The 21603-nt window shown below is 39.3% G+C and overlaps 1 protein-coding gene across 4 annotated transcripts in view; it reads right to left on the reverse strand.

The window, feature by feature from the left end:
* Window positions 1-682: 682 nt before the first annotated feature.
* Window positions 683-21603, reverse strand: part of GRIP1 (glutamate receptor interacting protein 1) — a 312647-nt gene continuing 291726 nt past the window's right edge. For 3 of the 4 annotated variants that reach the window (XM_057377277.1, XM_057377269.1, XM_057377261.1), the window contains 9 exons: window positions 21443-21587; window positions 20236-20375; window positions 19879-20067; window positions 17172-17325; window positions 15272-15472; window positions 12779-12890; window positions 9921-10154; window positions 3362-3508; window positions 683-2308 (listed from right to left, as the gene is read on the reverse strand). In XM_057377277.1, the coding sequence (XP_057233260.1) occupies window positions 2075-2308; window positions 3362-3508; window positions 9921-10154; window positions 12779-12890; window positions 15272-15472; window positions 17172-17325; window positions 19879-20067; window positions 20236-20375; window positions 21443-21587 (1556 nt within the window). In that variant the 3' untranslated portion in view covers window positions 683-2074. The remainder of the gene's footprint in view (window positions 2309-3361; window positions 3509-9920; window positions 10155-12778; window positions 12891-15271; window positions 15473-17171; window positions 17326-19878; window positions 20068-20235; window positions 20376-21442; window positions 21588-21603) is intronic. The other variant, XM_057377287.1, reaches the window with a different exon arrangement.

Below are 21603 nucleotides of genomic sequence, written 5' to 3' on the forward strand. Positions count from 1 at the left end.
TTTAGAAAGAGGACTTTGGGTTTTTGTAACATGGCAGATTTGTGGCCGTGAAGCTTTGATGGATTATGGATTTTAATTCTGTTACAGACAGAAAAAGAAAGCTGCAATCAGTGACATAGAAAATGTTTTCTATGATGTGCAGTTTGCAGTTGCTGCTTTAGCTAACAGTTCTATGCTGATGATGGTCTTGGTAAGAAATGCAGAATTCCAAGTCAGAGTTCAAATAACATTCCACTTTAACTTTTTCATGTATACTATGTGATTTGCTGCATTAAAATTTTGAGATTAGTAAATTAAATGTTAAACATCAGACACATTGTAATAAAATGTGGACAATCTTTAACAATTCTTTTTTCATATAGGGTAGGAAAAAGTACACTGCAAATATAAACAGTATTTTTTGCTAAAAGTGGGGGAAAATATAAAGCTGAAAACTCTACCTCATTTTTAATGTCTTTAAATCACTGTTTATTTCAATTTATACAGTTTCTCCATACAAATATTTGCAACAGTTTGAATTTCAAAAAAACATTACATAGACGATAAATATCATGCTATTAAAGTATTAAATTTGTACAAAAATACTTTACAGTTTAATACTTATTTGTTACAAATAAAAATACATATTTAAGTGACTCATGAACCTTGGGGTTTTTGTTGGTTTTGTCTTCTTTTGTTGTTGTTGTTGTTTTTTTNTTTTTTTTTTTTTTTAACATGATTCAGCCTTGAATGTCATTCTGACCTTTTCTGGCAGTGCTGAAATAGAAATCAGAGATACTTGTGTGTGCAGGGCAGGTGAGCTTGTTGATGTATTGGAAACAGCAACAGGGATACAGTTAAACAGTTTAAATTGACCAGAAACAACTCTGTAAGGTGATTGCTTAGATATGGAGACTCTACAAATTTACAAATCCAGTATCTTTATATTCACCAATAACAATAATTACCAATAACAACTTGAATACCAGAATAAACCAATGCAGCTGCTGGTGAGCATATAAAGCAACTGGCAGTATTTTATTGCTTGGGGGAATAGGGGAGAGGAGAGAATTTGTGTGATGCCTTTGTAAAATATATTTACAATTTTAAATTCTAAAAATGTGTTGCAGGGGGTAATGTTTATAATAAAGAAGGCTGAAAACAAAGCATATTAAATAGGACCTTTCTTCCTACAAGAAACTGTTCAATTTAAAAAGCTCATGTGTGACAGTACAAGTTTACASGTTTATGGATCATTAAAGAGCTTTTGTATCAATCTCCACTGACATAATTTTAAAAAAGCCATTTTATTTTAAATAAAACCTTTCTAATTTGTCTAAACTCATTTCAGTTTTACTCTTCTCAGTAATCCCCCGTCAGAGGTTTTATCCCACTAAAAAAGTCTCTGCTTAAAAATCCCCACAGGTTGCAAGACATACCATTAAATATTTCATTGCATAGGGAATAACATATGTTCTAACAAAGTTTGCTGAAGTGGGGGAGTAATGTTTACTGCAAACTGCAGCTTCCTGCAAGCATTTTGTTACAACATCTAACCATGCTTTGTCTGATGAGTGCACCCTTCTCGCCAGCGAATGAAGGTTTCCAAAGTCAGAGATGTAGCCATTTCACAAGAAAAGCCAGTGCAGTAAACCACTCTGCCTTGTCCATGAGACAGCAACACTTTCCTGATAAAAGGGTTTTTAAAAACCATGTAACCTGGACACTACTGTTTGTTAGCAGAGGTTAACTCCATGCTTTTCCCTCAAACAGCTGSTGCTGCTGCTGAAGGGAGAGGAACATTTAGATCATCTTTAAAATATCTCCCCAGTTTCTTATATGGGGAAAAAAAAGGCCCTTATGTATTTTTATACTGCTACTAATCCTAGATTGTTTAGAATGGAATGACTTAATGAAGAATTAAACTATATTTCCAAAGTAACCGTGGATTAATAGAAGCCTTGAGACAGACCGACTGACCTCCTGTGCTTTTCAGTGCTGTACAGCATCTGAGCCTCAATCTCAGAGAAATCTTAAATTGATTTAGCACCATAATTGTCTTTTGTCACCGAATGTCCCACTCAAATGGTTTCTGCTATAAGGTATTTGTAGGATCCCGTGTCTCCGTACTGACATTGGTGTGTCCGCTCTGCTGAAGGAAGGCAGCATTGGGATCGCTCCACTCCCCGCTCCCTGAAGTGTGTTCTGAGCTCCCTTTCTGAGACGCCAGGGGGTTTCTGCTAATGACCAGTTCCAGCTTATTGCCAGATTCTGCGATGAGGGGCACAACCAAACAGCAATCAAAGTCTCTGGTGCGAACGTGGTTTACCTGATTGATGAGAAGACTGATTTTTGTTATCATCTTAGGGAGAAAAGTGAGATCACAAGAGAAACATTTTTTCACAAGAGAAACATTTATCCTTGAGACTATTCCAAGTAGAGAGTAACTGTTTAACTGTGGTGTCTGGTCTGAAGACATCAGTTAAATTTTCTACTCACTCATAAACAGAATGTAGCTGAAGTGAGGGTATTTACATTGGTGCTGGCTTTTGCCAGATGTCACAATGCCCACTCCATAAATGATACTTAACAGCACATAGTTTTTCTGTCTTTCATGGTGTTCATCAGTTTAAATGTAGTAGAGCACATCTGAAATTTCAACTCAGTTCAGGTCTTCTCTGATTTTACCTAATACATATAAATTTATATATGAAGTATTTTATTGGGCTAGTTGAGAAATAATTTGTTTTTTTCATCATAGTCCAACCTGGCACTGTGATAAATGTGGTGCTGAGTGAGTATTACATTATTCCAACTATGTCAGTCAACACTTAAGATTAAACACAAGTAATTCTCAGGTCTGTATCAGAGAAAGCACAAAAGACAGATCTGTCTGGAAATGCTTTGGGAAATTCCAGCTTCCCAGTGAGCATTTGTGTGTCTCCTTTGAAGTTCTAAAATACCTAGCATTCTGAAATAATTTGTTTATATAAATCTGCACAGGAAAACCCAGCTTTAGTGCCACTGCATAAAAGTCCAAAACTCCATGAAGTGCTRCCTTTTCTTGCCAGGAAAAGAAATCTAAGGAATCTACACAGCACACCCTGTGGTGCAGAGCAGTTATGATCATTTATCCTTCTTCCTGCCCTGCTACATACACCCCTTCCCAGCAGAAATACAAACAGTGGTGCTCACTATTTAAAATGTAATAAGCGGTGTAGATTACAGGGCTGTTCCAAGTAACAAAACTGCAAAASGGCAGTTTTCTACAATCAGATCTCTGAAAATGGATACTCAAATACCCTCCAATGTGGTTACAAATCTTTTTACAAAGTAACCTGCATCCCTTCATATGAAACCTGCACAATGCCAGAAATGTTACCTGTAAAAGTCGGTCATATGGTTTTAAACCTCCCAGATCACCAGGGCCAGCTGGTCGAATGTTTTTAACATACACTCCTTTTTCCAATAAACCATCTGAGACACTGAACCCAAAGTCTTCTCCATCAGAGTCCTTGTACAAAGTTACCTGTGGAGGAGATGTGATGTGATGAGAAAGGAAAGAATGTTTGTCCCAATTTCTACAAGCATTAGGTAGGCTTTCCTCCTGCGATGGTTTGGTGATTTTTTTCCCCCCCTCCACATTAGAGAGATCACTTACCTACTATTTGGTACTTACAGTATTAAAACTGTCCTCATTTTGACATTATGTTAATTTTCTCAGAAGCCACCTATTCTTAAGTAATGAATAGCCCTTTTCCCTTCTGCTTGTCAGCTGGAAATTTGTGGTATTTAGCCCACCTTTTCTCGTGTCACTTTTTGAGTCTAAGTGTTTTTTTTTCTCCAGGATAGGAGTACAATCTAAGACTTAGTTTTGCCTCAGGTATGAAGACCCGGCCTCAGCAATGAGTGGTGTATCTTCCAATAAAGGGAATGAAGACCATCATCACTGAAAGCTCTAAGCAGCCTGATTTTTGGCCAAGCAGTGATCCACCCTGTAAAGTCTAATCTCAAAAGTGCTCAGTATAAGAGTTATAATGCAATCTTTATGGAAGTACAAATAAGGCTCCTTCTGAAAAAGCTTGCAGGCAGTGTTCTTACAGTTGAATAGTCATGAGGTGGTCATTCAAAAGCAGGGAATAGAAGACTGTTAGGAGAAGGTTTTTCAGATGTTCAGAGGATAAGTCCTCACTGATAGTTTTGTGAATTTGGCTATTTGACAGATAAAGATAGAGATTTCTTGGGAGGTGAGTGGCATGCTTAGGTTGTTTCTTTTTCTTGGTCCTCCCTCACATCAGGAGTGCTGACCTATGCAAGTAAATAGTGTGAGTCAGTGGTGTGTCATCTGACACTGCACAGATACAGCTGCAGTCACAGCTGTGCTTTGACTGCTGTAGCATGTATCACCTTGGACTCAAAATGCACTGCTTTTACCATATCTTGGCCAGTAAAAATGACACTAGGTGTTCTGTAATTTTATAATGGCTTGGTACAAGTAATGTTTCATGTGTTGTGTGTCACCCCTGTGCATGTGTCAGCCACTGAATTTCTTCCTGATGTTTCTAAATTGCAGAATCATTCGAACTGAAGGGGACTTTGGGAAGTCTCTAGTCCAGTGTCCTGCTCAAAGCAGGCTGAGGACTTGGTCAGCATTTCATAGAAGGATGCCAAGGCACAGCAGTGCTGGGGCACAGCACTGGTGGTGTTGCCTTCAGAAAGCTGCTGAGTTCCTGTCTCAATTGCCATTGTGAAAAGGTGAGCCAGAACAGACCAGGTTGTCTCAAAACAGGACTAAAAGATTTGGGGTTTGGGTTTCTTTCCTGCTCTCTGCAGTTTTCTGGACTTGAGTTTAGGAGTGTATCAGCCCTGCTTTCACCAGAATGAAAGCAGGCTATTAAGTAAATTTGGCACCTGTCCTGGGGATCACTTGAGAGAAGAGGGATACAATGGGAGCTGCTGCAGCAGTGGCACCATTTTCTCTGTCCATGTGGATGGTGCACTGCAGGGCCATGGAAACATTGTGTCTTGTGCTGTGGAGAGCACAAACAGCCCCACACAATATTTGTCCTTTACTCCAGCTCACCCTCTCCCCTTGGTTTTGTGCCCCTGAACAGCACTGCAAAGCAGAAAGCCACACCTAAAGTCCCCTTAACTAGGCTAAAGGCTTTTTTCCTGCCMGTGACTTTCTTGGGTATGTGCTGTCATTTTAAACTTTCTAGGGATTGTGGTGTTGAAGGTCTTCACCTTCTTTCCCCCAAGGTAACTTCTTACTGAACCTGTCATATGTTCTCCATCCCAGCATGAATTTTAGGAGTCAAAGGGCATTTCAGCTACTGAAAAACCTACCTGCAAATTTACAGTCATTCATCATAGAATGATTTTAATTTCTATCAACATCTGCTACATCAGCAGGACTCAAGGGAAATTCTAGTAATTTGTTATGAACAGAGGCTTTTGTTTGTGATATCATAGCATGTCTAATGTGGCTTTGATGTAAATTGCGTTTGAAGCTGCTACAAAAGTGCTCTAAGACCACTGTTCTGCAAGACTAAAAAAAAAAAGAGATAAATTTTATTGCCAAATTTGTGTGCACTTCAAGGCAGAAAATAGAAATAACTAGCTCTGGCCCAAGACCCAAATTCTCGTCTAGCAAAGTAATTTTCTTTTCCTCACCATCACAAAGGACAGAATGCTTCAAGTTAATTGCTTTGTAAATAAGCCTTGAAAAGTTCATTTAAAAAATGGATGCTATACCTAAGAGAGGAAGACTGAAAATAATCTGTACTGTTCTAGAACAGGTGGCACAATTTTTAAAAGGAACTTCCCCTTTCCACTTCTTTTCTTTTCCCTTTTTTTAGGCACTGGAGTCAAATGGAGCTGGACCCACATGAACTACAAATGCATATGAAACAAGGGACTGTCTTTGGTCACCTAGACTGCAGTCTTGTCCTAAGGCAGGATCAACTGCACCTAAGCCATTCTGGAGAGACATTTATCTGTCCTGCTTTTTAGAACCTCCAGTGATCAAGACTCCATAGTCTATTTAAGTAATCCCTTCMAGTGCTTCAGATGTTCCCATTGGGTTTAAACCCTTGCTGAGGCTGAAGCCCATTGCCATCAACAGCGAACAAGTTCATTTTATTCTTTTTCTGCTGTGATGTGAAATAAGGCTTGTTTTTCTCTGGACCCTGACCGTATGGTCAACATCTTCCTTTAATTTTCAGACCCCAAGCTGGACACTGTTACAGTCAAGACCTCCTCAAAGTCAAACTAGAGTAGAGAAAAACTCACCACAGATGGCATCCTATTCATATGTTTTATGATAGTGTTGGTTTTTTTCCTATTTTTAGTGAGTGATCTACTGGCAAACAAAACACATACAAATTCAGCTCTAGAGATCTATAGGAAGGGCCATTCCATGTTAGCTCACCTTTACTTGTGTCTTGTCTGTAACAATGCACATGCTACTTCATGCCCACTTGGAGACAAAAAATTCAAATTTCAAATGGTAAGGGGCATGAAATGGGAGTTTTGCTGTACATGGTCAGTGGGGAGTCACTGCAATGGAGCAGGCAAGGCAGGGGACAGGGAGGGGCACAGAATTTGAGGATGATCACCCRAAGTATTTTATCAATCATGAATTACATATTTCAAAATATTTTTTGTTTTTTGTGGTTCTTCAGATCTACAGGTTCTAGATTTTTACAAACTGTTTCCCTTATGGCTATCTTCTCTTGATTTTTGCTATATGTAATAGGAGCTTGAAACTTACTGATGCTTACTTCAGGGATGTGGTAGGAACTTAACTTTGTTGCATGTTTGAGAGATGTCACATTTTTTAGATGAAGTCAACTTTATCTTGTATTAGAAGTTATAATTTTGGGGCTAATTCTTCTTAGGGCAACATATATTCTTCAAAGAGAACCTTTGATAAAAGCCTTGCTATCTAAATACTCAATCTCTATTTAATAATGGCTATGGACAAAGCCCTGCCACAGGTTCCTCATCTTCAGCCCTCTCTGAAGGGAATTAAGCTGCAGACAATTCACACAACACCTAAATCGTGCTGGTTTATCTGTACTGATGATCACAACTCTTTGGAAGGTTTGATCTCAATAGCGAAATCTCCATTTGGGTGATTTGTTAGACTTTTAAATTTACATCAGGAGCCTAAGGGAAAAATAAAGTGGAATTGGAAATTTAATTCATATTTCATAAGCAATTAAATAGTTACAAATTTAAAACACAAGTTCATACATTTTGAGTCTGTGCCTATGCCTCTTCTCCCTCTCAAATCTATGGGAAAATGCTTAATYTAAATTCATACTTCTTGCACAGATCAGCTATTGAGATATTTTAACTGACTGTAATTTTAGGTTAATGACTACTTGCAATAATAATATTGAAAAATTATCTGATCCTAGTGCACATTTTTGCTCTCAGAGGAATGTGTGCTCTATAAAACTTCTAAAGAATTGTCTGCTATGATTTTTAGAAAAATATTAATCTATATTATTACCTAAGTAGATAAAATCATTAAAGGCATTCATTAAATTTGGGTACTGATATAGCAATACACTACCCAGCTAAATTAAATGTTATTAAACCATCTAGAACAAACGTTTGAAGAGATTTGTAGGACACTTATCTCAATCCTAGTTTCCTCAGGACAAAGACAGTTCAAGTGTACAAGTGGCAAATGCAATGCTGTGAAGTCAGAAAGAGCAGGGAAGAGTTCAGGTCACCTTGCTGCAGAGTGAACCGTGAGCTGTGGGCACACAGGCCCTGACTCAGCAGGGACACAGACTCATCACTGACACAGAACAGAGGCACTGCCCTGCCCTGCCCTGCCCTGCCCAAGAAACTGGGAAAGCTCAGCAGCATGTAATCAAGCACATGCTTGAAAATCTGTCAAGGGAGCTCTTAGACAAGCTATGTCTCAGCTTGTATCTCAAAATTGCTTATCTCTCACAGTTTTCCAAATCTTCCTGTTTTTCAGTGGCCCAGTTAATTAAGASATTTGCCGGCAGAGGGCAGAACACATTTGCCAGCAAGACGATTTGTGAAAAATGCTTCAACCAACGGCATTTCCCTGACGGTGAAGGCATTCCTGTGGCATTTTAGTTCTTTTGGAAAGCTGTGACTGAGCAAGCTGTCCAAGAGAACAGGTTATCAGTGTCAAACTAAAGGTCTAAAACAAAAATGAAGGAGGAGAAAGAAAGTAACAGGCACACTGCTACACAAGAACCAGTAGGAAAAGTAAGGAGCAAGAACTTGCTCAGATGGGCATGAATACAAAAACAGTCCATGCTGCCTGGGCTAACCTGCAGGTGTGATCATAGGAGTCCCCATTCACTTTGGGGAATCAGACCATAAGATCCAGTCACTAGTTTCTATTTTTCCTTGAATGACTGTAAGGTTTTGGAAAATCCTTGGTACAGGTTCAAATTTTAGATTTTTACAGAGGAAATAACTCTTTTCTGGGTGACAGAACAGACAGTAAAAGGAAACTCAGCATCACTTCAGCAGACAGGGGAAATCTGAGTATATGGTCTGAAGAAAACCTGGAAATTACTCATAGGGAAGGTCAAAGCAATCTTAAAAAYAGTCAACTGAAGCAAGAGAAAGCTCATGGACAGGATATTTGTACTGCCCAAGACTTTAACAGCTAGTTACTGTCACAGAATACCAGAAATCTGACAGCGCCTTTCCAGGAAAGGATTTATTTTAACATGAAAGGCTGGTTTTGTAATCCAGAACTGTGCCTTTGAATGTGAGTACACTAGGAAATGCCTACTGGCATATTTTTGTTTTATATTTCACATTTATTCACCAGTCAGAAAACCTGAGCACAGTACCTGACTCCAATAATCACTTCACATCAGGCTGGAAATATGAATAGCTTAAAACTGTCACAACACATCCTTACTGATTGTTTACACTGGCAATGAATTCATTTACCATAAATGAGATCAATTCTCTGCTACCTTCTACAAACATTAATTTAGCCCATACTCAGTGAGTCTTTACCTTGCTGACCTGAACCAAACTACAGACTGAACTCAGGCAAATCCACAGGGATTAGAAACCAACCCAAGTCTCTTGAGAATGACCTTGTGATGTATTAGTGAAATTTCTCATATTCTGCCTCCTTTCTGGAAAGATCTCCAAGCTTTAAGAGGAAGATGGGTGCAGGAAATGGGATGCTTATTCCCATCAGGGAGAAAAGCATTAAAATGTCCCTCAAAGTTTTGGCAACAAACTGGTTGCTGTTATGGCCTCACTGGGCTTGAGACCTAAAGTGGCAGGGTGCTTGCTGTGCACATCCAAAGATACTTTGTCCACCACTTCCTTGGAGTGCAGAGCTACCTCCATACCACCAAGTGATTTCAACCATCTTCAGCTGTGAAGAGTTGCATGGACTGAAGATTATTCATCCTTTTTAGWGCAAAGGAATTATAAAGAGAAAAGAAGCAATACCCATTTTGAAATAACATTCTATATTATGTACATTGAATCACTTGTATTTGATTCAAAATCAGTGTTAATTTSAAAAAGGACCAATGGGAGCCCCAAACCCTCCTGAGTAATTTCCTAAAGAAATGTATTTTGTAGAAATTAAAACTTTGCTTCCTAATGAACACATTTTGCAGAGAAGAGTTATTGGTCCTGTCAATTCAAATTACCAATGGATGCTCCTTTCAAAAAWCCATTGCCTTTTGGGGATTTATTGTAAAATGAAGTAGTAGACAAGGATGCATCTTATTCGTTTGTTTTTCCCCACAAGGATCTATCATTAATGTGTTTGTAAAAACTAATATGCRTGGCCCCCAAATTACATCTGTGGAGTCATTATAAAAAGTGCTTACTGTGTTGCCATATAATTAGAATTCCTATGCTGAATATATTACTTCAAAGCTGTCAGAAGAAAAATTACACACCTTGTGTAACTCCACAGGAGTTGGTGACATGATTTCTTTCATTTCTTGCTTAAATTTTCTCAGAACCATGGACTTTCTCCCCACATCTGACGGCAATGTGTTGCTACGAGTAGCTTGACTGTAATGTGGCCTTACAGAACTCCTCTCCTGGAAGCTGGCTTGTCTTCCCAGCTGGTTACGAGGTTGTGGGTTTTCATGATTCAAACTCATTGTACTTCCTGACATGATTGTGGCCTAGAGCATTAACGAACAGGTTAATTTGTAACAGAGAGTGTGGGTTAAATAAGTGGTTAATTCACAGCAGTAGGAAAAACACCTCTATTCTTTGTTAGAACACAATCACTCAGGGCACAGCAAAAGGCAAGAGGATAGATGTTCAATCTGCTTGCAAGTCACTATAAAATAAAGGACCACAACAAAACACAGKAACAATATATGAACCATATGGGCAAAAGTTTTCAGATGGCATTKCAAACTAAAATACTGAGCACTAGAATGGCTATGCTTGTAAGCCAGTCCCCTGGCAGACTGAAGAGTGTGTAGGGTAATTGCTTATTTTAAAAATATTTTACACGTAAATAAAATGGCATTGAAGTTGTGGCATAATTGCATTTGTTGGAATTGGAGCTATAGAAAGGCATTTACAATTCAGACTGTGTGTGCAAGGTGAAAAAATGTGAGTCAGCAGAATATGTAGGCAGCTCTAGAGCCAGCATGGACACCTGGATATCACCCCAAGCTGGAGAGAAGTCAGTGCAGGAAAGCTCACTGCCTGGAAAGAAACTTTGCATGACGTGCATATTGCAAGTGACTGCCTTAGATCAGCACYAACTGGCCCTGGTCTCACTGCTGGCTTTAATCTCAGTAAAAGCCAGCCTTTTTGGTTCAGATGCAAGAATACATGGGGGATTGAAATCTTGAAAGATGATGGGAWTCACCTCATCCACTGGGTGGAACAGACTGACTTGAAAAGCATTGGTGCAACACAAGGAGCCTTCTCCCTTGGGAAAGATTTKCTGCTCTGGGGAATGAGAGGCAAATGCACTTTGGCACAGCCACTGCGAGGACAGGGTGTGCTGAATTTCCTGTTTATTGTCTCTTCTGATGGACAAGTGGAAAGGGAAATTTAAAGACCATAACCTGAACTCTGACTGGGACTGGATGCAGGCAGCCTGCTTGCAAGTGAGAAGTAAAAACACAAAGGGTGAAACAGACAAATAAATATTTGCTTATGGCTCTGAGCATGTCTGTCACCCTTCCTTCTCACAGCCCCAGCACTACTTTCACTATGGGATAATGGACTGTAACCATAACACTCTTTTGTGCTCAGTAATGACTGATATTAGTGCCTGATGGAGTAAAAGCAGCCAGAGGACTTGGCAAACAACAGCCTTCTTTGCTCTTTGGCTGAAGACCTTGAAATGAAAAATGTTAAGGAGTCCTTGACKATGCCATGGCACTTTATAAAGTAGAGGCATGGCCACTCTCAGCATCCTGTCACACTGAATGAGTCTGGCTTTCTTTTCATAGCTGGGGGTTGTGCAATGAAGCGACGCTATAAATGGTACATCTACAGTTCTGTATTTCACTTTTGTGAAAGGCTGAGGAAAAAAATCAGTGTGTTGAAGCAACTGAATTTTGGTTAGCATGGACGACCTAYTTCTCTTTTGGAATTATCTATTTCATATCCCTTTATTATGCTCTGAATACTGAAAACTGCAAGAGAAGCCTGCAGTACTGAACCATATYTAACTATGGAATTAAACCAGTATAACATTTTCTCCTACATTTCTCTGGTTTGCAATAACAAATACATGAGAATCACATTTTGCTATCCATACATGCAATACAAAAGCCATAAATCTSAAGAAGTAAATTAATCTGAACTGAAAAACTTCCACCCAGTTATGCCATTCACATTCCTCCTGGCTGCTAAAGGACTTTATATAACATAAAAGTGAAAATGAGATTCTGCCAGTTTTGCAGCTCCAGGAATTTAAAAGAACATAAAAGAAAATATTTTAGGACCCTTCGTTCTTTAGCTTTAATTGGCAGTATAATGGTAATTGTTCTGATTAGGTAACTTATAGAAAAGGTGATTAGAAAAATAAAGACTCCCAAGTTACCCTGTTTCTATTTTCTTCCCCCTATGCCCTCAGCACAATGTAACAAAGCATGGTTAGATTTGTAATAAACTTARTGTTTTAAGTTTATTACAAAAATTACTATAATGTAAGAAAATTTGTTAAATTGTGAAGAYGTTGCTCTATAACAAACATTTCTCACACTGGCAGCTTCTTTTTCTTTCAGAGTGTTACGATTATAGGTAAACATTTTGAAAAGCTGATTTTCTTTTATGTTCATCTTAATCAAATTAAGTTTCAATTTAAAAGACAACCTACAACATGCTAAGAAAAGCTGCATGAAGCGTCTGTCAGAGAATGGAATGTATTGCTGCAGGAAGGTTATGCCCACTTAGAAGTTCTGTGCCATTTGCTGCCTGTGCAGACAGCATTGATGGTTATGCACAGCAGAAGCYGCAAGTCAAAAGCACTGGGGTGAACATGTTCACAGAATTTTGGTTGCATTGCACAAAAGAAAACAGCTCTGGTTGGGGTGGGGGCGAGGCAGCTGCACAAGCAAAAATATAAAGGTAAAGGGTAGGTACCAAGAAAGTCATGTTTCTCAAACACAGACGCCTGTCAGCCTTGTCCTGTGGAGAGGGGTTAAAGCTTTTAAATGAATTGGTGTGATTAGTGCAACTTAAGAGAAAAAAAGGAGAAAATAAAATGAATGTAAACCAAACCAAAATCATTATATTTCTCTATAATTGGAAAGAAAGGTTAAGATTGTTCTACCTCTAGTTCCCTCAGAATTCCTGACTGGCCACAGGTCTCTAAATCCTCCAGAGCCTGAGACCAGAAATTTTCCTCCTGGTCAGCCTCGGTGTTATCATGGGTACCTGTGAAGCTAGATTTACAATGAGAAGTTAAAAAAAATGTGGACTATTTCCCCTCTTTAAAAATACATATTACACACGTGCCTTGCCACAGACTGCAACTTGAATGACAGAACGTTATGCAGGAGAGTGGGGAAGAGTCGCTGATCAGGAGAGGCCGGATGGACATGCAGCGCACATGACAGACAAGCCTTCTCATAACCTGGCAGTCACTAGCAGCTGGCAGGATCTGAGCAGCGAGTTGTTCAGTCAGGAGATAAATGGGTTCCAAGAATAATTCAATAAACATTTTTACTGGATTGAAACCTCCCTATGAAAATTAATGGATCAACCAGTAGCTGTGTGCGGAGCTGCTCCGTGCAACAAGTATTTGCAATAAAACCTTTCAACCTCACAGACTTCTCCCAGGCAATATGGAAAGAGCCCTCATTTTTTTGCGAACATTTTACAGAAGAGGCTTGGTGGTGCTTTTTACCTGATTCTTTCAGCCTAAGCTGCATTTATCATTATCAATTTAAGCCCACCTGACCACTGTAATATAAACTGCTCCAATCATTTCATACATAAACACAGAGAAACTTTCAGGGATGCCACTGTCTTGCATGGACACTCAGGTCTCTGGTGCTTTGTAAATGCACCAAAGTCTCATCACAAGCACTTTTGGCAGATGTTGGTGACAGTGATGCTCAGGGAAGTTGCTCAGCGAGTGAGGTCTGATAAAAACCACCAACTCCAGGCTGCAGGGACAYAGCCCAAAGCAACACCTTTACAGTGTGTGTGTATGTGTACACAGGGAGGGAAGCAGGAGGCTTTTTCTATCTTAGCAAGGGGAAGCAGCTCAATAAAGGCTCACACAAGCATCAGAGCTGCTGCATGGGAGAGGGCTGATTATGTGAAAGGCACAGGGGAGGAAGGATGAGGAAGGAAAGTGACAATTCGCCCTTTTGGTGGCAGCAAGCTATTACTTTGGAGCAGCTGCCCATGGACTGCAGCTAGTGGTGCTTAACAGCACATAAACAGAGCAAACACTATTACRGAAGCATCTGAGGCCTTGCTCGACAAACAATGTATTACTGAGAACAGCGTGAATGTAATTCTGTTTACAGAATAGCTTTTAAACAGGAGTATTGCCCAGCACAAGGGAGGACAGCTTGGATGCTTCACACACATGATACTCTGCCTCAGAGATGCTTTCTTACAGCTACAATCAGTCAAGCAGACAATGGTCAGCCATTTCAATCTCTTATTGCAATGATTCTCCACCTAGCATCAGTGTCTCTTCTAAGATATTGCAATAGATACAGCAATGGCAAGGATACCTACTCAGATCACAGATGCAATTCCTCCCAGGCAAGACAAGAAAGTATTTAAAACATGATTTTAGAAAGATCYTTGACTTCTGAAATGACYTTTTTTCAATAAACCTATGTAGTTCTTTCAATAGTCAGTGCTGAATGTAGTCAAATTTACCCATTACAATACCTCTTGCTATATTGCATATTAAGGATATAAAGTGGAACTCAAGCTAATGAACAGGATAATTTGAGGCAATTGCCTGCGACAGCAAAATCTAGATTTCCCAGAACTGGAGGTCCACTGCTTCTCTCACTTCTGTGAAATATAAAATCATGATGCCTMCATGTCTGGACTTCTTAGCTGAAGCAATTTGTTTTTCTGCTCTCAACTCCTCTTTTGCTCTTTCTCTGAGTCTTGTCTCCTGGTGTGTGAAATCTCAACTTTTGAATCTTCATTACAGCCACATGAATAATTTGTAGCTGAGCTACTGCACCAAAACACCAAAAGAGGTACCAAAATAATTTATCTAGATGGCTTTTCTTTTGATCTGAAACCAGAGATTGATTTTAAGTCAAATATTGCTAGACCTCTAATGAGCATATTTGGTTTTCTGATGCTCATTCAAAGAGCCCTCAAATTCAGATGCATAAAAAATCTGAAGGAAAGGCAGTAGGACAGCTAATGAAGACATGGGTGTCTATGACTTGGTTCTTATTGCCATATGAGAGACAAAATCTTGGTGTTTTTTAGTTTTTTTAMTCAGGAGATTCTTGGATCTGGCAGACTCATTCCTGTAAGCACTGCTGTAATGTGTAAAACACTTTCTCTGCAGCAGGAACTGTAACAGACTTGTTCTCCCTGCCAGCGATAGGCAGACASCAGGCTACAGAGTCGTTTAAGCTCTCTGATTTCTTTTGCTTGCCCACTGAAATTTCCTTGTCACTCAGCAGCAAGTTCATGTGGTGCTTTCTGCTTTTACCCTGTTTTTTTTTGATTTCTACTGTTTTTCCTTTCTTCCCCCATCCTCTTGCCCTCCACCYCCACCTCTGTCTCAGCCCAGCTGGATCTCGCTTTCATGCACTTTTTGGTTTCCTACCTGGAAGTATTCCACTCTTCCAGCTGTCCCCCACCTTTCCTTTGCCCTCCAGAGGCACCTTTCCACAGCTTTCCCTCTTTCTTCATGCTCCTGATGTTCTCTCCACCKGATCTTTCTACAGATGTTTGTTTTAAATGGTTTTCTTGATTCTCTGCCAATGTCTCAGCCTCCTTTGGTTGCCACATATTCTTGGAAGCTGTGCTACACAAAATAAAGGCAAGAAAAAATTACTTTGTAGTGCTAGAGAACAAGATCAGTTGTTTAGCTAGAACTACAAGAGAAGAAGTGCTTTTCTGGGGATTCCTTTAACTGTCTTGAAGAAYAGACATACCCTCTTCAAATATTCCAGTATTTGGGATAGGAGTACCATCAGGTGTGGCACAATCCATTTTACAGACACAGCATTAAAGGAGTCATTATTTTAATTTGTACTGATCTGTCAGGCGTAAGTCACATTGACAAGCAGAACAAGACTCTTTAGTGTGCATACCTTCAGMTGAACAGTGCTTTAAAATGGCAATAGAACACACGCTTATCATTTACTGGATTCTGTGTTTTACAATGCAGCTCCTCAATTCACTGCTCATCAACTTTTTCAGACCATTAATTACATAGCTGCAAACCAGTAGACGTTCTGGAATCCATGGCTGCAGCTCATTTGAGAAACAAAATATGGGCTGTAACTGMAGATAAAGATGCTATAAAACCAGAGACATTAGGTTACCAAGGATGGGCAGTATGAAGAAAATGATCTAATTCCCTTTATTAAACAYTGCCCACTACTAGCCTATGAAAAGTGTGCTTCTGCAGCAGGGAACAAAGAGGCTGGATATGGACTGAGGGTTCCTACTTGCCCATATCTTAGCTGTCATCATGCTAGGATTGTCCCAAGACAAAGCCATGGGCCATATCAGAGGGTTTGCCATTCAAGTTCTGAAAGCAGCGTCTAACTTTTGCCTTGATTTCAAAGGTAACGGACTGGACYTTATGGATTTACTTATCCAGTATGTTCTACTAAACTTAAATTTTTCACAGACTGGGATTTCAGGCTCAGCGTGCTGGTACACCAAGAGAGCGTATTACTCATGAAGGACATGCATGTCTGCAGGTCCTGAGGGTGGGCACAAAGAGCACAGGAATCTCTTTAACTGTGATGCTGTCTTCCCACATCTGAGGAAGAACTGCTCTTTGGCAAAAATTACCCAAGACTGCWGAGGATCCACTAAGAGATTCAAAAGGAAAAAAAAAAAAAGCTTAGAATGGAAGATAAAAGTCTTTTGGGTCTTTCACTGTCTCCAAGAATTGTGAAGTAAGAATTTTTAATTTTTTTCCTCAGGAATTTCTTTGGTCTGCAGAGAAATTAACTGAAAAGTAGACTTCCTTCTCAGGAGAGGAGGAATAAATGCATGGCAAACTACATAGGTTTGGACAAGACATTTGTACCTGGATCACTTTTTACTCCTACTGAATCACTTCTGCTGAATTTGGATGCCTCGAGTATTGTAATTTGTGCTTCACTGCTCAAACCAAAATGAATTTTCATAGAAGACAAAAGATTAACACAACAGTTGTCTTTAGACACRTTTGTGGAGTGGAAACAGATCAGATTTTTTCAGAAACTTGCCCAGGGAAATGTCCTAATTTTTTTGTTTGTTTATTCTTAGGGGATAAATGCTGYGTTTTATTGGCTGAAATAACTGGAAATAAAGATAAGTTTTGGTGTTGGCATCATAATCCTCCATAAAGATCACTAATCCACCCCAATRTGTTTCATGAAGTAAAGGAAGAGCTGCTATAGCTTCACCAAGAAAACATCATTTCATTCAAGACAGTAAATGTTTGTTWTTGAGGCACTGCTGCAGCTGCAAATCAGAGAACGGGAACTCCTGTGGGAACTTACGTGCTCGCTGCAGGCCGATCCCATTCGTCATCACTCAGCCCCGTCTCATGGAATGGGTGGTTCCGTGCTTTGCTTGGGGGGGACAGACTGGTCTGCTTAGGACTCCTCCACTCATAGGCATTGAAGTTGTATCCTGAAGCCTGATAGGTGTGTCCTAAAAAGAGGAATCACTAATTTACAGCAATGCATATGCTAAAATGACACAAAAGCACAGCTTTGAAGCCGGGCCCTCAAGAACTCTTGGATTCATCACTGCTGCCTTTTCTGTTTCTGTTGTAGCCAGATTATTTGACCTTGGTTATGTCTGGAGTTTAATGTGCTCAAGAGCTYCTCCTGTGAAAGTCCACTGAAAGCAAAATCCTAAATATATCWAACACTGTTCTCCTACTGTTTATGTCTCAGCTGCTTCTGTATTTAGTTCTAGACATTGCCACAATTTATCAATTTCCAGTTTGAAATCCTAGATTGAACAGCAGTGAATAAATCAYATGTATTATGGATGTGTTAAGTATGTGTTAACGTGGTCATATGCAACATGCCCAAAATTAAAGCTAAATTATTAAGACAACTGCTTCAGATGTATTGAAAAAGTTTGCAAAGATGCATTAAAAAATCCTGTAACTGTGCTTTTCACATGCCCTTTTGCCAGGGCTCTGAGAGCTCAGGAAAGGCCTGTCTCACAATGGGCACACATTCCCAGAACCAACAGACACCATCACCCATTTCTGAGTGTCTCAAGGCTGTGTAAGTGGTTCAGACTGCTTTTATACCGGATGACTTTATTTCTGGGTGTTTTTATCATACTGGCAAAGCAGGAATTACTTCAGTAGTACTTCTTTAACTGAAACTAGGTGTAATTTGAATTCCAGCTAGGGAGCAGTTTTCAAGTGATGGAACAAGGAGAACACATGGATCAATGGGTCACAAGCTGATGCCGATTAGTAAGCAAAATCCATTATGGTAGAACTGATATACATTATATATTATACATACATTTAAAAATATATATATACAAACATATATTTGTAATATACTTCACCTTGATATATTCCTTTTCTAGCTCTTCAGCTGGTGTTTTTTGATGAGCATATCACTGCTGCCACCCCTCTAAAGTGGGTAATTTTCTTTTGTAAACAGTCTAGACCTGTCTCCCTCAAATCCTGTGTAAYTACAGAGCTGTGAGCATTTCCCAGCAAATTGGCAGACATTAATACACTCCCGGATTCTAGGAAAGGTATTGGTTGGGATTATGTGATTGCTCTGTGGTGAAGGCTTTGGTTTAATAAGGTAGACACATAAGACAGAGGTAGAAAATGGGGTTTAATTCAAGGAGAGAAAAGACAGCTCATCAGCATTAAATTGGTAATTAACAGGATAAAGCATTATCTGGTGCTCCAGAAATACCCCCCAAACTCCTCAACTTTCTTAGTCTGTGCTTATTGCCAAGAAAGGTTTGGAGAAATGACAAACTCAGTCTGATGGGTCAAGACAGAATGAACTTTAACAGAAATGTGGGCCACCACCACAGCAAGGGATAAAGGCATAAATCTCTTTACACTCAGGCTGTTGAGCAGAGGTGCCATGTATCCAGCCACGTCTGGGCTGATTTTTTTCAAGGGAGTTAAAAATGAAAATCTGCTTTGAGATTCTGGTTCAGCTTTGGCATGGCATCTGAATCATCAGRACTTTGGAAAGCATTCTGGGCCTCAATCCTTTCCACAGCTGAACAATTTGCTTCAAATATCATCAATTCATCCAGAAAATGAGAATTACCATTCTAGCACTTTTCCAGCAATACTTCTMCTTAGAACTTAAAAATATCAGAAGAAAATCTAATATAACTTACTTCGATAAACTGACCAACACAGTCAAGACAAGAGGTTAAATTYAACCAACTTCTAACTCCAGTGAAAAAATTATTTAAGGTAAGGATCTATCTTTCCAAATACCTCCCAGGTAATGGGAGGACATGTTTTACTATGGAAATAAGCATTTTCAAAAGAGTTGAATAAAACAYTGAACCAGTGTGCAAGTAATTTTTCTTGTTATCAAGAATATTACAAGATGTTTATATCACTCACTGCCTAAACAAACATTTGTTACAAATTGAGATGTTTTGAAAATCCTATATAAAACAATAGTCAGAGAGAGGTAAAAAATATCATTAAGGAAAATCATATCTTTAAATAGAATGATTGTTTGTGACAACTGAAAGTTAGATGTTAATACTGCAGGAATGAGGAGGAAGCAAAARATTTACAAATCATAAACAGTGACTCATGTTGTCCTTCAGCAGTTTACAATAAATTTGTTGTCATTTAAAAATTAATGCATATGGGCATCAAACTCATGAACAACTCCTGAGTGTTCTGTGCCTTGCATTGATCTGTACTTGAAGGATAAACTCATTTAGTTGTGGATGARCTATGGACCAAGCTATTGAGATGTCAGTAAAGCTAACAAAAGCCTGTTAATATATTGATAAATGCTTTGTAACACATCACATCCTCAAGGAAGAATGAATCTGAGGCCAGCCAAGTGCAAGAAATCATGCTGCCTGCTGAGGTGTGTGGTCATAATGAGACAGCAGCACATTACAAAGTACAAGGTTAAAAGCACAGATAAAAAGTTCTCCTTAGGGCAAAGRAAGGTCAACCATGAAGGCAATAATTCCTGCTTTAAATGTCGATTGTATTTTTGACAGTACCTTGATTTCCAAAGCTGGTGTCAATACCAGAGCCATCCCATGACTCTACYGCGCTGTCAACACTTGGGACTGTAGTGGAATAGATGTCTGAGAGCTTGCCAGGTTTGTGTGCAGCAGAGGTTTCATCTTCAGCATCGCTCAGCTCACTCACGTGACCCACAGGGACAGAAAATTTCTTGGGACTGGTAGCTGAACAGGATTATATAAAAAAAGGTTTTGATCCTTGCTTTACTGCAGTTCTGAGAATCTGCTTTTTTACTCCTGACACAAAGCTTTTCCATGGATGGCTTAAATGCTTGTTAATCTGCAGTAACACGTATGTTAAGTACCATGGATGGTACCCTTGGCCACACTCACCATCTGTTTGCTTCTTGATTTTCAAGGTGACAGTTTCTCCTGCCATCTGTAATAAATGAATGGCTTCACTCAAAGGTTTTCCTTTCAGACTGCTACTATTTATTGCTAGGATTCTGTCTCCTATGTGAATTGCCCCAGTCCTACAATAAGAGAGAAAAATAAAACATTGAGAATAGAGTGTAAAAGGCAACAAAGGCAATTTCTTTGCATTTTTGGAACATAAAAGCCTCATCTCTGTCTTCTTCTCACATTTTGCTTTTATTGCTGTTACAGAGTAATTCTTTTGTTAGAAATGCTTAAAAGAAGTCACCTTTGTTGCAGTGACAATAGCAGAGCTGAGTCAYGCAGGTGTGGATTTCTGTGTTACTGTGACAGCTGAGTTTATCTCCTGTGGATGACTGACTGCAGCCACCTGCTCAAGAGCCATCTCAGACTTCTCAATAAATCCTGAAGTGAGTCCTCTTTCTAGAAGTCTCACAACATAAATAAAAGCAGTGTGAGCAAGTAACCAGCTATTTCAGAAACCTGGCCTTCCGGATGGGTCAATCAAGAAAAGAAAAGAAAATATTTTTGCGAAAATGCACTGTTGGCTCTGGCTGCACATAGTAGCCATGTTTTGTGTGCTCTAAGTTCTCTCTGAAACCACCAGTGAAGGTACAAGTTTCAATGACTCAACCAATCTGAGAAACAGGTGACAGAAATCTTTTCCATTTTCATTATTCTCCATCAATCACTTACCACGAGGATCATTTCTGTTCCTCTGATGATGCTTTCTATGGTGTATGTAGGTGCACGTACAGACACAGAGGCAGATAAATGTATGGTAAGTCCAGATAAATTTGGACACATGAAGTGCTTTCTTTACTTATTGTACTAAAAGGCTGCTAAAATGTTCCTGTGACTGAGCAGCGTGATTGATTGAGTTTTTCCTTGGTGATGTATAATAAGGACAATTATTTCCTTGGTGATCTATAATAATCCTCTGYCTTCTATAGTATGTACAAGTATATTGTGTTAAGATACTGCTCATGCACCTGGAGCTTGGCAATGATCAAAAAACAACAGCAAAAAGATTATAAASTCAGATTTGGAGAATTATAAGAAAATTAATTGCTAAATGATGAAAATTAGCCTCTTTAGGTAAAGAAACCCCAAATCTCTATCTTGACAAAGAGAACATTTAAAAGTAATTTGTTTTCCAATTTACCTTTCAGCTAATCCTCCTTTCGTAAGGCTGGAAATGATTATGGGATCAAAGGGCTCTTCAGTACCAGAAATTGTAATTCCAAGAGGCCCACCATAGCGCTTGAGCTCAACAGTATAAATAATTGCTCCAGAACTCTCCTGTTCATCTGCAATAAATGCCAA

This window comes from Malurus melanocephalus, unplaced genomic scaffold, assembly GCF_030028575.1.
Source record: "Malurus melanocephalus ecotype Western Australia unplaced genomic scaffold, MMel_1.1 scaffold_10, whole genome shotgun sequence".
Classification (NCBI taxonomy): Eukaryota; Metazoa; Chordata; class Aves; order Passeriformes; family Maluridae; genus Malurus; species Malurus melanocephalus.